The 19,128-nt window shown below is 54.7% G+C and overlaps 1 protein-coding gene across 2 annotated transcripts in view; it reads left to right on the forward strand.

Annotated features, from left to right (window-relative positions):
* Nucleotides 1–11,014, forward strand: part of KIAA0319L (KIAA0319 like) — a 29,107-nt gene extending 18,093 nt beyond the window's left edge. The window contains exons 11-22 of one of the 2 annotated variants that reach the window (XM_027701409.1): nt 630–753; nt 1,300–1,432; nt 2,295–2,443; nt 2,743–2,894; nt 3,095–3,233; nt 3,545–3,704; nt 5,109–5,251; nt 6,217–6,339; nt 6,874–6,964; nt 7,323–7,414; nt 8,901–9,027; nt 9,320–9,435. In XM_027701409.1, coding sequence (XP_027557210.1) covers nt 630–753; nt 1,300–1,432; nt 2,295–2,443; nt 2,743–2,894; nt 3,095–3,233; nt 3,545–3,704; nt 5,109–5,251; nt 6,217–6,339; nt 6,874–6,964; nt 7,323–7,414; nt 8,901–9,010 — 1,416 coding nt within the window. In that variant the 3' untranslated portion in view covers nt 9,011–9,027; nt 9,320–9,435. Of the gene's footprint in view, nt 1–629; nt 754–1,299; nt 1,433–2,294; nt 2,444–2,742; nt 2,895–3,094; nt 3,234–3,544; nt 3,705–5,108; nt 5,252–6,216; nt 6,340–6,873; nt 6,965–7,322; nt 7,415–8,900; nt 9,028–9,319 lie in introns of both variants that reach the window. The other variant, XM_027701408.1, reaches the window with a different exon arrangement.
* Nucleotides 11,015–19,128: the final 8,114 nt, after the last annotated feature.

The following is a 19,128-nucleotide window of genomic DNA, read 5'->3' on the forward strand; positions in this document are numbered from 1 at the left end:
TTTCATAATCCTACCAAGCAAGCACGTGGTGGTTAAATACATCCTTAAAATTAAATCCACATGGGGCTGGTGTTGGCTTCCTGGCTGAGCTGGTGCACCAGCCTAGCCACTGGTTTTCACTGGCACCCTGTTTTAAATCCTGCTGAAGAAGGAGGATTGAGAGAGACGGGAACTTTTGAATTGAACCTTGGAGTCTGAACTTTGCTGATGTTGCCCAGACACTCCTCAGTCCTCAACAGTAAATGCTGGAACTTGTTTCCTTGTCATCATTTTTCTTTTAAAGATTATTACTACTGCCAAATGCATAGAATAAGAAAGTCCATGAATTGGGTTCACAGTGTGTGGGATTTGCACAGGGCTCCCCAGAGGTTTTGCGGGAGTTGGGAACTACTGAATCCCAAAAGGCCTGAATGCCTGTATGGCATTACTCTAGTTATGTCCCCCAGCAGTGTCCTTGTAGCTGTGCATAAATTCAGCTGGAAGAGCTTTGCATGCTGAAGTGGCACAGTCTCCTGCCCCCATAGCAGGAGTTGGTAATAACCCCCTGGAATCTGCTGGTAATAGTTATTTTTGAATCAGAGTCTCCTGAGTGAGAATTGGTTTTAATCCATGACTATGTTTTCTCTCAGGGGGTGAGGACACCAGTCTTGCAGCTCTCTGCAATGCAGGAAGGTGATTACACCTACCAGCTCATAGTGACTGATTCTGCTGGCCACCAGTCCACTGCAGAGGTCACTGTGATAGTCCAGCCAGGTAAGCTGCCTTCCCCTGCCTTTGCTGCTTCCATTCCAGGGGTTAGAGGTGAGCAGCAATCTGCCAGCAAACTCTAGGTCTTATGGTAACTCTGTGCTGCTTTCAGAAAAGCTGCTCTAATTTAGGACCATTCTGGGCTGGTATATTGCTGCTAAATGAGCTAAAGAAAGCTTCCAGGAATACTGCCTTTCTAGGCTGTTCTCTTATTTTACACAATGTAATCTAGTTGATGTTATCCCACCATAATTGCAGGATTGTGTTTCCAAGCAGCTGTGTCTGCCCCCAGTGCTGAGTCCTGGGACAGGGGCAGGAAAAGTGGAGCAGTACTTAGAGAGTGAGAGCAAAATTCAGAATAGCTGGATTTCAGCCTCATTTTACTGCATGTGTGTGAATGAAATGCTGGTTGGAATTCTTCTAACCTCACTATTGAAGTAGAAGGTGGTGGGCAAGAGAGATATTGGGGATCATGGCGAAAACTCTTAATGGGGGGGGTTTAAAGCTCCACCTTTATGGCATGTGTGTGAAAAACATCCCATCCTCTTTCAGAAAACAACAAACCCCCAAAGGCAGATGCTGGTCCAGATAAAGAGTTGACTCTCCCCGTGGACAGCACCACTCTAGATGGCAGCAAGAGCTCGGATGACCAGAAGATAGTCTCCTTTCTTTGGGAGAAAACACGGTGTGTGTCACCCTCCAGAATGTTCTTGTGTGTCCAAATCTTTCATTTCAAACAGGACACACCCCCACACACCTCCCTTGTGTTCAGTCCCAGTCACATTGGGCCTGACAAGCTTTGCCAGTGACCTGAATGAGACAAGGATTTATGTTTGATTGCAGAGAGGTGGAGATTTGTTTGAGCATGAGAAATGGCTTTGCCTTCATCTCTAGGCCTGACTCCCACTCTCATTGTGGTTGTGGCTCAGCCATGTTCTTCACAGCAGTGGAATTTGATCTTGGTCTCATGGAGAGACTGACTCTTGTAATCCAAGAACTGCAGAGCCTCTGAACTTGATGCTTTTGCAGTTTGTTTGATGCTTTTGCAGTGTTTTCTTCTCATTGTCGTGCTTCTCTTCAGACTATAAATTCCCTGAAATGCTTTAGGGAATTCAGAAAAAAGCCTATGAGCAACTTGCAGTAGCTTTTTCTGTTTGCTAATGCAAAGTCTGTGCAAAGCTCTTATAAATGAAGGACTATTTTTGCTCTACACCTTTTCTTTACAAAATTGACTCATCGTGCAGTTCATGAGCCAATTTTCTGAACGAACCACTTTTTGTGTTAAACCACCAGAAATTATGCTTTTTGTTCTGAATGCTGCACTTACTCTTTGGATTATCTTGCTGTAACTGGAGAACATGATTTTGCTTTTTGTCATGGACACTGTATTTCCAGCCATCTGTCTGTTTGCATCCCCACAAACTCTGCTTTGAGCCTGAGCCTCCTGTTTGGAGTGAGGCTGCCTCCCGTGCTCTGTGCAAAGTGTAAACTGATCAAAACCCCTGAAAAAGACCAAAAACTGAACAACCCCCCTGTGCTTTGGTTAGGGGTCCAGATGGTGTGAAGCTGGAGAATGCCAACAGCAGCATTGCCACTGTCACAGGCCTCCAGGTTGGGACATACGAGTTCACTCTGACAGTGAAAGATGAGAGGAACCTGCAGAGCCAGAGCTCCGTCAACGTCATCGTCAAAGAAGGTACGTCCAGCCACCAGCAGAGCTCCAGTCTCTGGGCACTTCAGCAAAACCTGTGTTCAGAGGCACAGTAAGAGTGAGGAACAGGGGGAAATAATGTGGAGAGCACTGAAATGGACTTCCCTGGGTCAGAGGTTTGCCATTTCTGGAGGAAGAGTACCTTCAGCTCAATCATGCAGTGTTTCCCTTCTCTTCCTTGGGGTCAGACAGGGATTTCAGGGTTACACGGGAGATCTGGTGCAGTAATTTCTGATTGGGCATAACCAGATCTTCCTCCAACTGCTTTCTCTCTGTTTATTTAGAGATAAACAAGCCTCCCATTGCAAAGATTGCTGGGAATGTTGTCATCACCTTGCCCACAAACACGGCGGAGTTGGATGGATCCAAGTCCTCTGATGACAAGGGAATTGTCAGCTACTTGTGGACGAGGGACGAGGGCAGCCCTGCAGCTGGGGTGAGGTTCCTTTTGGAAAGCATCACAAAAGTCAGTGCAAGGTGGCACTGGCAGCTCCTGAGGAAATGTAAAGCTCATTGTTGCACTGTTATCTTGTAGTGATATCCTGATATCACTAGAATGAGATAGATATATATTATATATCTATAAGGCTAGTTTGATCCTTTGTTTCCTCACACTTACTTTGTTCTGCCTTCCAGGAGGTCTTAAATAACTCAGACCATCATCCTGTCCTCCTCCTGTCCAATCTGGTAGAAGGGACCTACACATTTCACCTCAGAGTAACAGATGCCAAAGGAGAGAGTGATGTGGAAAGGACCACAGTGGAGGTCAAACCTGGTGAGTCTGGGGTTTGTCCTGTACTATGTTTGCCTACAGTCCTCTAGATACAGTGTACTGGGATTAAAATGTATTGTCTAGTCCAGTCTATTGTAAAAGTCAAAAGTTCTGGGAGTGTGATTCTGTTTTCCTGTGGTTCTTGGGGGCTGACTCTCAGTGCTTGATGTTATCTGTGAAAGTCAGGCTTGCATCCCTCCATCCTGTAGTGCTCTGTAAATCAGAAACATTCTGGAAAGGTACTAAAAACCTGCCTTCTACCCAGGCTGTTAAATAGAAACTCTGAAGATGGGTATTATCTGTGCTCTCCCCAGATCCCAGGAAAAACAACCTGGTGGAGATAATCCTGGATGTCAACGTGAGCCAGCTGACGGAGCGGCAGAAGGGGATGTTCATCCGGCAGATTGGGGTGCTGCTGGGGGTCCTGGACTCAGACATCACAGTGCAAAAGATCCAGCCCTACACTGAGCAAAGGTGGGATTCAGCTGGGAGGGTTTGGTAAACCAAGGGCTCTTTCCTCTGGGGAAGCAGTTTGGACAATCAGAACGTGTGGAGTTGTTGCTTAACACTGATATTCCTGCTTGCTCGGGTCAGAGTTGCCAGGCAGGTCTTGAGTATCTTTCCCCTCTGGAGATGGTGCATTGTCCTTGAAAACTGCTGCTGCTAATGTCTTTTCCCCTCTAACCTGTAAAATAAGAACTAATCTGATTTGATTTTGAGAATTGTGGAGAATGTCTGAAGGATGTTCTGCAGCTATGATTTATAACTGGAGAAATAATAGGGCCTAGTGCAGGAGCTTGGTGAAACACTGACCCCACAGCAGAGGTGGTGTGTAACAATCCCTTTCACCCTCACCTTCATGCTAACTTGGTAGTTTATAGAATCACAGGATGGTTTGGCTTGGAAGGGACTTTAAAGATCATCCAATTCCAACCCTCCACCACAGGCAGGCACACCTTCCACTAGTCCTGCATTAGCTTTGCCTCCTGCACAACTACTTCAATCTAATGTACAAAAAAATGTTGAAAGCCAGTGTATTTTTTGTTTGAAGAGATAAGGAAAGCTAATTTTGATTGCTATTTGGCTTACAGTAAACTGCATCTCTTCTAAACACATTGGCTGCCGGGCAGGGCTGTGGGTCAGGGTCATGTTGCCTGGATGGTGGCAACAAGCCACCAGTGGCAGTCTGTTGAAATAAGTGCAATATTGCACTTAGTTTTTACTGAAAGTGGAGTAGCTTTAAGGTAGCTAAAGCACTGAGGAAGATTTAAGGGACGTTCTTAGAGTCCTGCAGCAAGTCAGCAATAAACCTGCTGTTACTTCACATTTCCCTGAGTGCAGAGATGTATCGATTCCTTCGTGTCCCCATGGCCTGATGTGGCAGGGAAATCAGAATTCATTGTCCATGCAAACCTAGAGAGCTCAGAACAGAGGAGCCAGCACTTTCTGTTGTAATATTACCTCTCTGTCTCTGCCATGACCAGGCCAGTTGCTGGAGCTCTGTGCTGAGCAGGTAAATGAGCCCCCAGGTGTAATAAGGTCTAAGGATCCCACAGAGAGGGAGGGAGGAGATGATGAAAATGGCAGGACCTTACAGTTTGGGGATTTGGTGCTTAGCAGGAACATGGAAAGATGTGCTTGATGTACAAACTCAAAAAACAGTCTAACCCTGGCTTTGAAAATATGAATGGATCAGATGTCCTGAAGTGTTTTCTGCTGTAGGATTAGGTCTGCTATTATTGCTTTCAAATAGAGCCAGAAGTCCGGTCTTCAAATAAATTTGTGATTCTGAATTAGTCCCTCTAATGACAGACTGGGGAGTGTGGCTCTCTACCTGTTTGGAGAAGCAGCAGGTAGTCATTTCTGTGTGTCTTCCAGCACGAAGATGGTGTTCTTTGTGCAGAACCAGCCTCCCCATCAGATATTCAAGGGACGAGAGGTGGCCTGGACCCTGAAGAATGAACTGCGGAAGCAGCAGTCGGATTTCCTCATCTTCCGGGCCCTGGAGATTAACACAGTCAGTAAGTGAGAGTCTCTGGGGGACACACTAATGTCTTTTCCCTTCTTCTCAGCCACCTGACAGAATAAGGACCTTTGTGGGTGCTAAAAGCACACACGTCCCACACAAACTTGCACTCACTGCAGGAGCTTTCGTGTTAGTAAATGAGAAACAGGAAAATAAATCTGTTAGACTATGAACTAATCAGTTATTTATCAATATTCAGCATTCAACTTATTATATGTGCTTACTTGTAGTGTTGTTGGGAAGATAAGAGTTCACAAAACCAAAAGTGGATAGATATTTATGAAACTAAAACACAGTGTTAATGGACTACAGCCACTGAAATGAGTGTCATCCTGAAAACAATAAACTGCCCATCTTGGTAGCTGTGAACACTCTCATTTCCTGTGCAGCACACCCATCAGTCTGCAGGAAACATTTCCCTTCTATCATTTTTTTTTTTACAACTTTACATTAGCACTGTTCATCTTTTATGAGCACAATCCTGGGAGGATCATTTGCTAATCAGTTAGAGATTTTAAACTAGAATTATGTAACGTAATTATTTTCAGTACTTCCTGATTTTGTGGTCTTCAAAAGCCACTTCTCAGTTCTGTTTGGTCCCTTCGAAGGATCTGTTTGTTTCTTGTCTGTCCCACGGGCTGGGTTTGAATGGGAAAATCAAAACCTTGTTCAAAAACATTGACTCGACAAATACACGAATTCTATAACTTGTGTATCAAAATCAGGATTCATTAGGCAAAATGTGTGTTGTGTCATTGGCGAAGTGGGACATTTTAGTTTGGCACGAGGCCCAGGTGTTTATGTTTTGATTTATTGTTTGATTATGGCTGGGCTGTGTTTGAGCTGCAGAGGGGCCGGATTCAAGCCGGTGTTACAGGGCTGGGCTGTACTGAACTATCTCGTCCCGTTTTTGCCTCGCCTGTGAGTCACTTAGTTCACCCTGCTGGTTTTGGTCCCCAGCCTGTCAGCTGAACTGCTCCGAGCACGGGCGCTGCGACTCCTTCACCAAGCGCTGCGTGTGTGACCCGTTCTGGATGGAGAACTTCCTGCGGGTGCAGATGGGCGACGGCGAGAGCAACTGCGGTGCGTGAGCCTCCCTGGGATGGCACTCCTGGAGAGAAGGCAGGGTTTGAAATCCAGGGTGGGCACAGACACAGGCTCCCTGCTGCCTCCCAGTTCCTCTGGTGTGGTGCCCACACGAGGAGACGGCCCCTGCCTGCTCTGACTGCTCGTTCCTTGCAGGCAGGTGATGTTTGGTAGGGGAGCGACTCCTCTTCAGAGCCTCCCTGTGAAGACTCACTCAGGGTTGAGTCCATTCTGGCTGTATAAAGCACAGCTCTTTTCTGACGTGCCCATACAGAGGCTTTTCTGCCACAGGAAAGCAAATTTTATAAATCAACACACACACTAAAACTTGTCTGGTGAGGATCCCTATGCTGGATTTCCAGCCTCTGGTTTCCCAGGGGGAGCTGGTGGTGCTTCAGTGAGGGATCCCAACCTCTAATTCTGCAAAGGGTCAGGCCTTGCCTTTTCTTTCCCTAGAATAGTCCCCTAAAATGCACACTGTCAGCTGGATGAGGTGCCAAAGCCTGTTTATCTGTGGGGTTTTGCTTTCAGAGTGGAGTGTGCTGTATGTGATCATCGCATCGTTCGTCATCGTGGTTGCCCTTGGAATCTTGTCCTGGATGGTGATCTGCTGTTGCAAGAGGTGGGACTGAGGCCATAACCCCCCCTGTATCCGTGCTTCAGAGCCAAGTAGCTGCAGTAGGAGGTGAAAGATTCAAACCCATTGTCCCAGCAGGTCATCTGCTGAGCCCTGGGGTGTTGGGGTTTGTCACTTAAGTGTTTCAAGTGAAACGTTGGAAGTCCCAGAACTCTGGGTTCAGTTAAAAAGCAAAATTTGGATTAACCTATAAATGTGCAACCTAGCAGCATTTTAATGTTTCACTTTGTAATGTGAGCATAATCCTAAATAGCAAGTGCTTTAGCTTTGAAGATCAGGGTTGTTTTTCTTCTGGCTCTTTCAGAAATGGACTGGCTCTTAATTCCTTTTACTTCCCCTTTAGACGGAAAGGAAAATCCAAAAGAAAAAGCAAATACAAGATTTTGGATGCAACGGATCAAGAAAGCCTGGAGTTAAAACCAAATCCCAAAGCAGGTAAAACATGAGAGGGAAGAGCTCAGCACTTTCCAGAGTGCTGACTGAGAACTCTTCCTCAGTGGACTTAAAATCACAGAGTGAAACAAACGGGATGTGGGGACTGACAGAGGGGTCTCAGAAGATCTAAGAGCTTGTTTCAGATCTGTATATGGGGTATTTAGTGAGTCATCTAATCTTGGGTTTGGAAACTGGGCCTGAAACTGGCCCGGTCCTGATGTCTCCACTTGGTATCACAGAAGTGGTAAGCGGATGCATTAAGCTGTGCAGAACAGCCTGACCCAGGAAGCCCAAAACTGGGTCTTGACTGCAACTTCTCCTGCTCTGAAGTTTTCCACTGGGTTCTGGTAGTTCACTTCTTGTCCATATGCAATTCCCTGGCCGTGCTCTACAGCAAAGCAGGAATGCAGTGGCACTAAGCATTTCACTGAACTGACCAACACCTGAACTGGAGAGAGTGGGGTTTATTTCTGCCCCTCTACTTTCCCACCACAAATGACTTGTTCATAAACTTATTTATTCTTGCCCTTGTGAGCATCAGGCTCTGAAAATTTCCCATTTTAGCTCATCCTGTAGTTTCCAGTAAGCAGGTGCATTTAGGAGGGAGAGCCACGAATTCTTCATGCCCCGTGTGGCTACAGGCCCGTTGGCCCCTTCCAGAGAGGCAGGATTTGTCTTCAGGGTACTTAGCCAGCATTTTCCTGCTGAGAGTGCTTGTCCAGTGCTTTGCAGAGATCAGGGAATTATTTCAGGCTGGAGTGTTCTTATCTGATACCTGACTGAGCTCTGGTCACCTGCTGACTGACCAGGACAGGAGGGAAATGTGGGAAAGGATGTGCCAAGCACAGCCCCACCAAGGGCCAGGGAGCACTGCAGCTGCTGAAGTGTGTGTTTTGAACTGAAGTGTGGCCTGGATTTGTTTAGAGGAGGGGTTGTATTAACCGTGTGTGGAAGAGAGTCCCTGATCCTTGCTTGCCAGTGGAAAATAACTGCTCATCCTGGTATTATCCCATTTAATGGTGTTCCAGCAAAGTGAGCAGTGCCCAAGAGCAGCATGGAGGGCACTGCAGTGACAGACTGATCAGCTGTTTCTCCAAGGACCAGGCTGTCCCAACTGCTCAAACACGGATACCCTTGAAGGAAACCCGGGGGTGTTTCCCTCCCTCAGCACCCAACTCTGCTTTAATCAGACCATCTGTCACCTCAGAGCCCACTGTTCAATAAGTGGAGTAAATGTGCCTCGCCATTTGCTCTCTGGTAACTAAACTCATCTTGCTGCTTCCGAGGCTGGCTGCTGACTAAAGTCTTTTTCCCTGCTAGATATGTCCAGGGAGCTTTCTGCTAACAGAGGAAACGTTGCATTTCTCCATTAAGGAAAAGCTAAATTTAAATATTTCCTCTGCTGACAATATAAGTAAATGTCTCTCTCCTGTCCTTGTGCATTAATCTAAATTCATCCCGCTAATTTATCTCTCTTCCCTTGCAGGCAGGAGCAGCAGAGAGGAGAGTAGAGAGGGTAGTGAGATGGCAAAGATCTTCCCTCACACACCTGCATATTCTCTTACTCCAGCCGTGAGCCCTCGGAGCGTTTTCTAGGCAATGCCCCGAGCAAGGTCAGGGAGACAGAGCTCCCACATGGACTCACAGCCCCTTCTGGCCACAGCATTTGCCTTCCTACCTGCTCCTTGTGCTTTGTGCTGGCTTGGAGTGTCGTTGTGACCTCTGACACGCCAGAGTGTCTGAAACAGGATCAGCATCGGGGGGGATAAGAGACACACAGAGGAAAGTCAGACTCGGCCGCCTCTTGGACGTGATGGGAAAAGGAGACTTAGAGGGGATGGGGTAAGGTGAGGTGGTTCGCTGGTGTTAAAGGCATTTCTAACCTGAGGATGTTTCTCCTTCAAGGTGGCAGGCAGAAAGCCCAGGTCCTCAACACGAGCCTGATGCACTCGGAGTCCGAACTGGACAGCGACGAAGCCATTTTCACGTGGCCTGACCGGGAAAAAGGGAAACTGCTCCGCAGCCAGAACGGCTCCTTGCGCAACGGACAAGTGACACTCAAACCCAAGAGCCAGAGGGAGGAAATCCTGTAGCTCCCCTTGGGCTGCCGTGGGCTGGAGCTCAGCAGGGAAGGGCTGCTCCCATCCCCACCCTCTGGAGGCCGGTTTGTTTGGGACAACGCTGCTAACTCGTTTCACAGGAAACAACTTCGGTTCTGTGGGTTTCTTTTTGTTCGGTTAAAACTGGTTGTACTTGAATTTGAACTTCAAGGGAAATCAAAGGGAGGAGGAGGAGGCAACTGTGAACCCCAGGAGAAGAGCTGGAAAAGGACAGAGCTGGCATCTGGAGAGCAGCGGGACAGAACCTCTTGGAGCAACTGTGAATGTGCAGGGCCCTCCCAGCCCACCTCAGACTGCAGTGGAGGGAGCACCTGTGGACTTGCAGCTCACTTGCCTTGGGAGCTCCTCGGAGAAGGAAGGTCAAGGCTTTGAGCTGTGCTCTGAGCTCCCTTCAGGCTCCAGTAGCCAACCATGGGCTACTTGTACTGTCCAGCAGCTTTCTTCTCCTTTACTCCCACCTTCCCTAATGGTTTAAGCACTATTTTAATTTAGGCTTGTCCTTTCACATGCACTTGGCTGCTATTGGAGTGTAGAGGAAGGGGAATGTAAACACTATGGTCACACTCTGTCAGTTTGCAGGTAGGAGGGGGGTTTGTGACTGCTCTAAATCACTGTCAGGCCGCTCTCACGGGGAGTGCTGGGGCCTTGGTGCCTGCTCAGATGTGAAAAGCTGACCTGTGGTAATTGCTCGGGCTGGGAGACCCCTCCTGCAGCAAGGGTACCAGAGCTGGGGGGGGGACACCCACCCTTGGTGCCTGTGTCCAACGTCCAGCTTAATTCCAAAGCTGTGAGATGTTCCATGGCCCCAGCACCTGCTGTTGGTCACCAAACCGTCCGTGGGGCTGGCCCGTAACCATATCTCAGTTAGGAAACACTTTGTACTCTGGGCTTTTGGTTTGGGTTTGTTTGGGTTTTTTTTCCTTTAAAATTTGCACATCCTGGGCACATCTCTGCAGTTCCCAGCTGGCTGCTCCCTCGGGCTGGCAGCTCACTTGCCTCGTGGTGTTGTGGCTGCAGAGCCCTGTGTGAGGGGCACACACGGTGTCCTTTAGTGCTGGAAAAGGGAACTCTGGGTACCCGAGGGCAGTGGGCAGTGCCAGCAGCACTGTGTCCCTGCTGCCTGGGCCCAAGGGCAGGTATGGGAAGGTCCTTTCCCATCCCTGCTCCCTTATCTCACTGTGCTGCTGTTGTGAGTTGCACCCCTGTCCTGGGGCAGGACTCAGCCTCGTGCTGGCATGAAGGATCCACTGCTCCTCTGGGGATGGGTGGGCAGTTCATTGCCTTTCTTTGTGTTTAATTTAAAAACTGGAACTTGTTTCATTGGCTCTTTTTTTTTCCCTTCTCCTTTTTGAGCTATGAAAGCCAAAAGGCTTTTAACTTCCTCAGTTGTATTTATATTGCTGCACTACTGATTTGTGTTGAGCTCTAGATGAAGATTAAACACTATTGAATGTGAGGGAACGTTCCCTCGCTGAATGTAGTCGTGGCTGCTGCTCAGTTTGATTTTGGGGCAATCAGCTGTTGCTCAGGCCCAGCACTGGAGCCTGTGGCTCCCCCAGGGACCACACACAGGGAGGGCTGACCCTGGGATGCTGCTCAGAGGGCACAGCCCAGCACTGGCTGTCCCGTGGCACATTTAACTCTTGGGTGACACCACCCGCTGCATTTCCCTTCATTTGGGTGTAAGATGAACAAACAGTGGGAGTAGGAGGGTTTGGAGCTGCAGGGGTGGATCAGGTGTGGTCCTGGGGCTGCACTTGGGAGTGGTTTGTGCTGGTGGAGGGGAGCTCTTGGGCTCTTGCTGGTTCTGCTTTTGGGGCTTGTGCTTTTTGAGCCCATCCCTCCTGCCCGTCCCAGGGAGGTCCCTCCTGGGGAGGACCCCTGGCTGCAGGTGGGGGCTCAGCCATCAGGTGTTGGTTGCTTCAGGGATCAGTGCCCCCCACAGCAGACACAGGGTGGGCTTTCCAGCCAGCCTGGCTGCTTGTGGGAGAGGGAATTCAAATCCGTGCAGCTGTTTCCTCCAACACCTTTGTTCAGCCGCCGTTTTTTCCTTCATCCCTGTGCTTCACCGTGGGGTCACAGCCCCTGGGGTCAGGGTGCTGTACTGAGGGGCAGCACCCCAACCCAGGGCTGGGCTTTGGGGAGGGCTGTGGTGTTCCCTCTGTGCCCAGCAGCTCGAAGTCACTTGTCATCACCGAGTGTGACAGCACAGCACAAGCTCCCATTAGATTTCCAGCTCCCATTGGTATTCACTGGCTGTGCAGCCTCTTCCCTCTCCACATGTTAATCCTTGGTGCCACCAAGCCCTTGCCTTCAGAAGCAGGGACAGGCAGCTCTGCACACCAACTTCGGGGGGGCACAAGGACCTGTGGGGCTGATGGGGGCGAGGAGACCCCCCAGGCTGAAGGTGGGAATTTCTGGCCCTGGGTGGGACTCCCACACCCAGGGTGGGCTGTCTGCTGTGGTGCTTTGGGAGCTCAGCCCTCCCCAGGTGTGTGCACAAAGCCCCTGTGGGGTTTTGGAATCCCTTTGCCCGTCCCCTCCTCCCCTGACATCACTGATGTCGCCGGCGGTTCCTTCCCCGAGCGCCGCGAGCCTGACCTTGCTCGGGGAGGTTCTGCATTGCTATGCTTTATGATTCCACAATTAGAGGCACCAGCTACAAGTTACCCATGTGTGGAAGTTAAAAGGCTGAGACATCTGTTAGATGAACCATCAGCTTCACTCGGTTTTGTTTTCTTTAACATATTCAAGTGCCGGTGAAGGTGTTTGAGGCAAATTCTAGTTTTTGCAATAGTTTGCTGTTAAATCGTTTCCTCATCCTGCTGCGTAGCTGGGGTTGCCCAACCTGTCTGCACTTTGATTAACGGTGTTTGGTGATTACAGTGTTACTTGGTTCAAAACTAAAAATAATTTTTTTTTAAACGAAATGTTTCTTTCAAATAAACAGGGAAGATGTTTTGCTGCTGCCCAGCTTTGCTTCTTTCTCCAGTTTCACCTGCGGGACGGTTCTCACCAAAGACTTGGTTCCAGTGGAAAGCGAAATATCAGCAGCATCAGGGCTGAACTGGGGAGCTCGGGGCTGTGTTTGCAGCTACACCACTTGTCCCTCCCGAAGCAGCACCCAGGGCTAGGAGGAGTTAAGCAGAAGGCTCTTTCTAGAGCCAGGGGGGCACAGTTTTTCCTCTCTCTGCACTCATCCTCACCCCGCTGCTTGTGCTGTCCTTGCTCCGACCGTGTGGATTTGGCGCGGCTCCCCAGCGCCTTCCTGTCATTAGGATTCCCTGGATTGCTCTGCTTTCCCTCTTCCAGCTGGGCTCTCCCTGTCTTCGGCACCGACAGGAGCTCCCACACCTCGCCCGTGTCCCCAGCAGCCACGGGGGGACACGGTTCTGGTAACGATGTGCTCCTTAATTATCCCTGTGCCGAGGGTGTGGCAGCCCCTTCAGCACCCTGCGCGTCCCTCCTGGCCGGGCACAGACCCAGCGTCCCTCCCCGGGTCACTGCTGCTCCAGGGAGGTTGTGAAAAGGCGTTTTGGGGCGAGCGTGGCTGGCTCGGGACAGGGGCTTTGCAGAGCATCCCTGCTCCCGCCTCCCCTCTCCCGCCGCTCCTCCTGCCGAGGCAGAGCCCCGAGGGGCATCGGGGGCCGTGCGGGTGCTGCGGTGGAGGCCCAGGGGCACCGTCACCCTCCGTCCATCCCGTTGGTCCATACGGGGCCCCGAGCGCCGGGTGAGTCCGTCTTTCCATTGTTCAAACAATCTCTTTTCCACACGCGGTGCCAAAGGCTCCCCGCTCGCTCCCGCACGCGCCAGTATATTTAGCTGCCTCTAAGCCTCTACCTTTCCTTATATAGGAGAGGCCAAACGAATTTCGCACTCTCATTATTAATAGCCTGAGAGGAGCTCTTAGGAGGCTGCCAAAAATAGCAGGCAAACAGAGCGCACCCGGGGCTGGGGAGGGCGTCGTGGCAGGCAGGGATCCGCCGGGACCGCCGCGGGAGGGATGCCGCGCTGCCGGTCCCGGCTTTTCCCGTGGGGAACCACGCTAAGGTGCCTCCGGCATCCTGCCCCCGCCGCAGCCCCGGGCAGGGGCTCCCCCTCGCCCCGCCAGCTCTCCGCAGGCAGAGGTAGGACCGGCGGGGCCCGGGGTGGGCACAGCAGCCCCGCACCCCCGGGCGTTGCGGCTGCGGATGCTGGAACAGCCGCCCCGAGGGTGTTGGGGACGCCCCAAAGCGGGTGGCCTGGGGCAGCCCGGGGATCCGCATCCCTGCGGGGTCCCCCTGGCCCAGGGGAACTCCTGTGCCTGAAGTGGTGACAGGTTTCACCCTCCCGTGCACACCACGGGCTCCGCTTTGCCCTCGAGCTGCCCCGCGCTGTCACTGGGCCCGGCGGTGCGTGCCGGCTCCCCCAGGGCATGGATTTGGGAACCCCGCTGGGCACCCGGGGGACGTGAGGCAGGCGGCAGAGGACAGAGGTGGCCCGCTGTCTGTGTGCCGGTGGCAGCCCTGGATGCCCTGTCCAGGAGGGAGAGGTTTTCTCAGCAGAGATCACTCACACAGCATCCCTGAAATTGGGCACAAATCCCGGGACATCGAACCCGGGATGGGACGAGCGAGGAGGGGGCTGCGGGGTACCCAGAGAGCGAGGGGTCTTCAACTGCACCCGGAGACGTTGCATCCCAGGCAGGGTCTGCCTTAAATCCCTCCTCCCTCCTCCCTCCCTCCCTGGCGAGGAACTTCTCCCGCTGAACTGGAGGATGCTGCAAAGCTCCTGCGGACGAGCCGGAGGAGTCCTGTGGCAAAGTCAAGGCGAGCGGGGAAGCGGCGTGTTCGTGCCGGGTGTCCCCGCAGCCCGCTGCCGCCAGCCCAGCCTGCAGCGGCCGGTGTCACCTCCAGGACCGTGAGTGGCCTTGCGGGCGGGAGGTGCGGGGTCTGCGGGGGGCAGCGGGGCTTTCCCCGCCGCCCACGTTTAACCTTCAGCGAGCCCGGCCGGGGCTGCTGCTGCTCGGCTCCGGCAGCGGCTCGGCGTGGGCAAGGAGGGGACATCCCGGGGCGGAGGTCCCCGCAGCCCCCCTCTGCTTGTGGGGCCAGCCCGGGTGGAGGCGGAGGAGTGGGAGCAGCAGCAACTCGCTGTGGCGCTGGGGGGGCGGTGGGGCACCCCCGGCAGGTCCCGGCTGCAGGGGGGTCCTGGGTGGTGGGCGCTCGGCTCCGTGGGCAGCACCCGGCCCGTCTGAGCCCCCCGGCAGCGGGGCCGGTCACCCCCTCCCCAGGGAGCCGCGGTGCCCTCGGCCACGCCAGGCGGGGACACCCCGCACCGGTGGGATGGGGCGGGAGGGGAAACCCAACTCCTGAGCACCTCGGCATCGCAGTTCGGCCACGCACGGGGCGAAGCGCTGACCAGCACGGCCGGCTGCACCAGGGCCCCGCGCCCGCAGTCCCGACGCGGGCAATGCCGCAGGCGAAGGGGCGGCAGGACGGGAGCTGGGGTGCTCCCGCAGGCACCAGAGCTCCCCTCACACCCACCTCCCTCCTCCTCGCTGGGCCTCTTGGTATTTTTTAAGCCCCTCGGCAGCTGGAGCAGCTGCTGCAGTGGGTTTGCCGGGGATGGATGAGCGAGGGGAGCCGGCTGGGGGGGCAGCGCTGGAGGGGAAAACTTGGAAGGGCCCCTGCGAGGCAGCGGCTGCAGAGCGCGGCCGGACACGCGGCGCCGGCGGAGCGGGGAAAAAAGACGCTTCCTTTTATAGCCAGGCTGGGGTTGTTGGGTGCCTGCAGGCGCGTGGGTGCCACCACGGCCGGCCCCGGCAGCCCCCCGGCTCCTCTGCCTCCCCCTGCAAGGCCGTCAGACCCCCGTGCCCACAAACCACCCTGCCCAGGACAGGGAGCTGCTCCCGGGTGGGTGGAGAACACGGGGGCTGCCCAGGTCGGGGGCTGCCGGCCGACGTGAGGGCGCAGAGGAGACGTGGCAGAGGGGCTGCTCTCTGGTGGGTTTCGGCTCGGGGACGTTTCTGCAGCCGCCAAGGGCAGCGCTGGGACTGGGGAGGACTCGGGGCTGCCTCCAGTGATGGGGCACTTCCAAGGCTGCAGAGGGACTCGTGATGACTGGGATGTCTGGCCACAGAGAGGGCAGTGGGGCAGGGCCGGGCTGTGGGACAGGGCAGGGGCAAGGAGGGGTGGTGGGGCTGGGGGAGATGGGGAGCCCGAGATGCAGAGAGCACCAGCAGAGCTGGGTGCAGCCCTCCAAGGTCACCGGGAGAGCCCGGCCTAGGGCTGTGGGAACTGTGCCACGGGATGGGGCTGTGTGGGCCCCCCGGGCTGGGGTACCTCTAGTACCAAGTCCTGGGAGGCTGCCAAGGTCAGCCGAGGTGACTGGAGCTGAACTGGGCTGGGATGCAGGAGCGCTGACCCTGTGCCCTGGCTTTTGGGATTTGGACTGGGTGCAGCCACTGGATTTTGCCTCCCAGTGCACCCCAACAGCCCCACCAGTCCCTGGAACCTGGTACCCCCACAGAAAAACCTTATGTCATCATCCCACTGCACTGCAGGGCCGGCAGAGCTCCAAGGGTTACGGGAGTGCATCTCTGCAGCCTCCGGCCCTCAGGACACCCACTCAGTTTGCTTTTGGGGGGGACAGGGCTGCTGGTCCAGCCAGACACATTCAGCTCCACCACTGCTGCTGGGTTGGAGACTTGTCTTGGATCCTGGGAGCCGTGTCTGGGATCCCCAGGGCTGGATCCCCAGGGACTGGCCATGCAGAAGGTCCTGGGGTGCTGGCAGAGCATCCTGGGGGGACCGTGGCTGTGCTGGCAGCCACCCTGTGCCCCGGGGCAATAGCTGGTGGCTCAGAGGGTCACTGAGCAGCATTTCTGCTGCCTGTGGGTGCTGTGAGTGGGGCTGGTGACGTGAGGCTGTACTTGGCACCCACCAGCTCCTTGCAGGAGCTGCGGCGTGTGTGGCCACAGCTCCCGGCGCTGAGTCACGGCCGCACCACGCTTGGCCAGCCCCACGTCCCTCCTGCTCGGGGCAGGGCCCCTCATGCACCCCTTGCTCCCCTGTCCTGGGAGCGGGCAGCCCTGGGAACCCCAGGACACTCCCTGTACCTGCCCCTGCCCCTCTCCAGCTGCAAATTTAGCAGAAGGAAGGTCACTGGGGTCATCTGGGCGATGGTGACACTTGTCCCTCTGTCACCCTGCCCTGGCCACGCTGTGCTGGGGCCAGGGAACCCCCCTGCAGCCCCATTATGGTCTCAAGCCCCTGAGCTCTCAGCTGAACCCCCATCCCGTGGGCAAAAGCATCTCCAGCCTCCTCGGCCCAGAGCTGTGGTGTGGGGAGGGAGTGGGGGGGGCCCAGACCCCCAGGCCCTCCCCTGGGCAAGGGGCGATTTTTGGGAGATGAGTCTCCCCCGACACTGGCCCCAGCTGCACTGAGCTGCAGCCGCTGCTCTGGCACACGGACGGGAGGGATGTGGGGTGCAGGAGGTCCTGGGGGGTGCTGGGGTGGTGTGGGGTGATGGGGAAGGTGAGCTGGTGCATCCTGACCCAGCTCAGCAGCAGCAGCAGCAGCAGCAGGGGTGATCCCTGCCAAGCCAAGAGCCAGGGCCGATGGGGGCCCCTGCTGTGGAATTAGCTCCAAGCAGAGGTGCCCACCTTTGCCGTGGGTGCTGGCCTGCGTGGGCTCACAGGACACGGCCCTTGGCTGTGCCCCCATCTCCTCGGGGGTGCAGCCCCACAGATGCCCCCACTGCTGCAAACTCCACTGCAGCCTGGAGCATCTCACCACCCTCAAAGGGCAACTGCCCCCCAAAACAGCAGCCTGAGCATCCTCTGGCCGGCGAGGGGCTCTGGGTCCGAGGCACAGGCGTTGGCCATGGCACTGCCTCTCTCTCTGAACGTGGATCTCCGTGCCCAGGGCTGAGAGTGGCTGCGGGCACAGCAGGGCTGTAGGAGCCCTGCCTCTGCCTGGGCTGCACCGGGCAGGGGCCGAGGCCGGGTCTGGGAGTGGGCAGGAGGTGCTTCCTGGATCCTTCCTGCTCCTTCCAGGATGCCAGCGGAGCTGGTGGGCACGGCTGGGAGCAGCGGGCAGCCCCAGCCCCGCACTGCCCACCTCTCCCTCCCAACCCTACATACTTCTTCATATGCCCATATGGAGTCGGCCGGCGTTATGGAATGTTAAGAAGTATGTATTTTTGGGCTGGGACCCCCACGCCAGGATCCCCCACCACCAGCACCGTCCAGGCCGGCGCCTCCGGAGAGACGATGCGTCCCTGGGGCTGGTAAAAAGGAACCAGATCAACTTGCAACTGGATTTGGTCCCCTTCAACCAGCTGCAGCGGCGCGTGAGCCACGGCACCCGCTGCCCTTCGCTGCCCCGGGGGCTGCCGCTGTCCTGCCCTGGAGGGGCTCGGGGTCAGGAGAGGGTGCAGGGAGCGGGGGAGAGGGGGGGGGTTGCAAAAGGGGGCTTTGGCTGCTTTTTGAGGCTGTGCGGAGCCCCGGCGGAGCGGAGGCAGGCGCAGGGGCTGCAGCTCCGTTGCCCGCCGGTGGAAGTCCCAGCGCTGCTCAGACTGCCCGGGCTCCTCGTCCAAACCGAGCAGCTTCGCCGGTCCCAAACCTGCTCGGGAAACGCCCCGTGAAGCCGCGGCTGCCAAGGCACAGAGGTGAGGAGCCCCCCCGGCCCCCGCACCTCCCGTCCCCGCGAGGGGACAGAGGGGAGAGCGTTCCCCGCGGGGGAAGCCCCGGGATCCGACCCCCGTGTGAGGAATTGTGCCATGATTCGTGTCAATAAAGAGTGTTATTCAAACTGCCAAATATGCGATGGAAATGTACCGCTAAATATGCTTATGCAATTATGCTTTTGGCAAACATATATCACTGTAGCCAAATAAGACTTGAAAATATACCGCTTGTGTATGTAACGGGTAAATATGAGTGTGTAAAGAAAGAGGTTATCCAAAGGACAAGAAAGGAAGACTTGAGCTTTTGTCCCTCAACACCAGAGGGACACCTAAAACCACCGAGAAGAGTCTGCACGGGTCCGAGAAACGAAAGTGACGTCACAACCCAGAAACGAAACTGGGCGGTAACTTTCCTGGAACGAACTGATAAAAGGGCTGCGAAGCGCTCTGTGAAGTGTGCGCTGGTGAACCTGAGGCTCCCTTTCGCACCCGGCGCTGTTTTACTCATTCCTTATCGAATAAATAGCCTTGCTGCTAAGAATCCTTGATTACCAGCTTCGTTTATAACACCTGGGAACAGCCCCGCTCCAGCAGAGCCAGCGACATCAGAAGGTAACGCTGATACAGAGAGCAAAGGGCAGCGAGCGGTTCCCCGTAAATCGGCTGTGCCGACATCCCCTGGTGGGACCTTTCCAGCGGCGCTTTGCCCCTCGGGGCACAGCAGACGCAGGACAGGTGGGGGTCGGGGTCCCGCGATGGGTGTTTGGGGGCAGCACCCCTTGTCTGAAGGGGGAAGGGGCACAAACGAGGGGCTGCTCACCCCGCTGGACGGGCGGAGCAGCCAGAGAGCCCTGGGCTGGGAAGAAATGCGGGGTCTGGGGGTCTCTGCTTTTGTGGGGTGGCCGGGGGCTCCTGGGTGGGAGGGGG

Source organism: Neopelma chrysocephalum, unplaced genomic scaffold (genome assembly GCF_003984885.1).
Source record: "Neopelma chrysocephalum unplaced genomic scaffold, ASM398488v2 Primary Assembly neopelma1_155, whole genome shotgun sequence".
Lineage (NCBI taxonomy): Eukaryota > Metazoa > Chordata > Aves > Passeriformes > Pipridae > Neopelma > Neopelma chrysocephalum.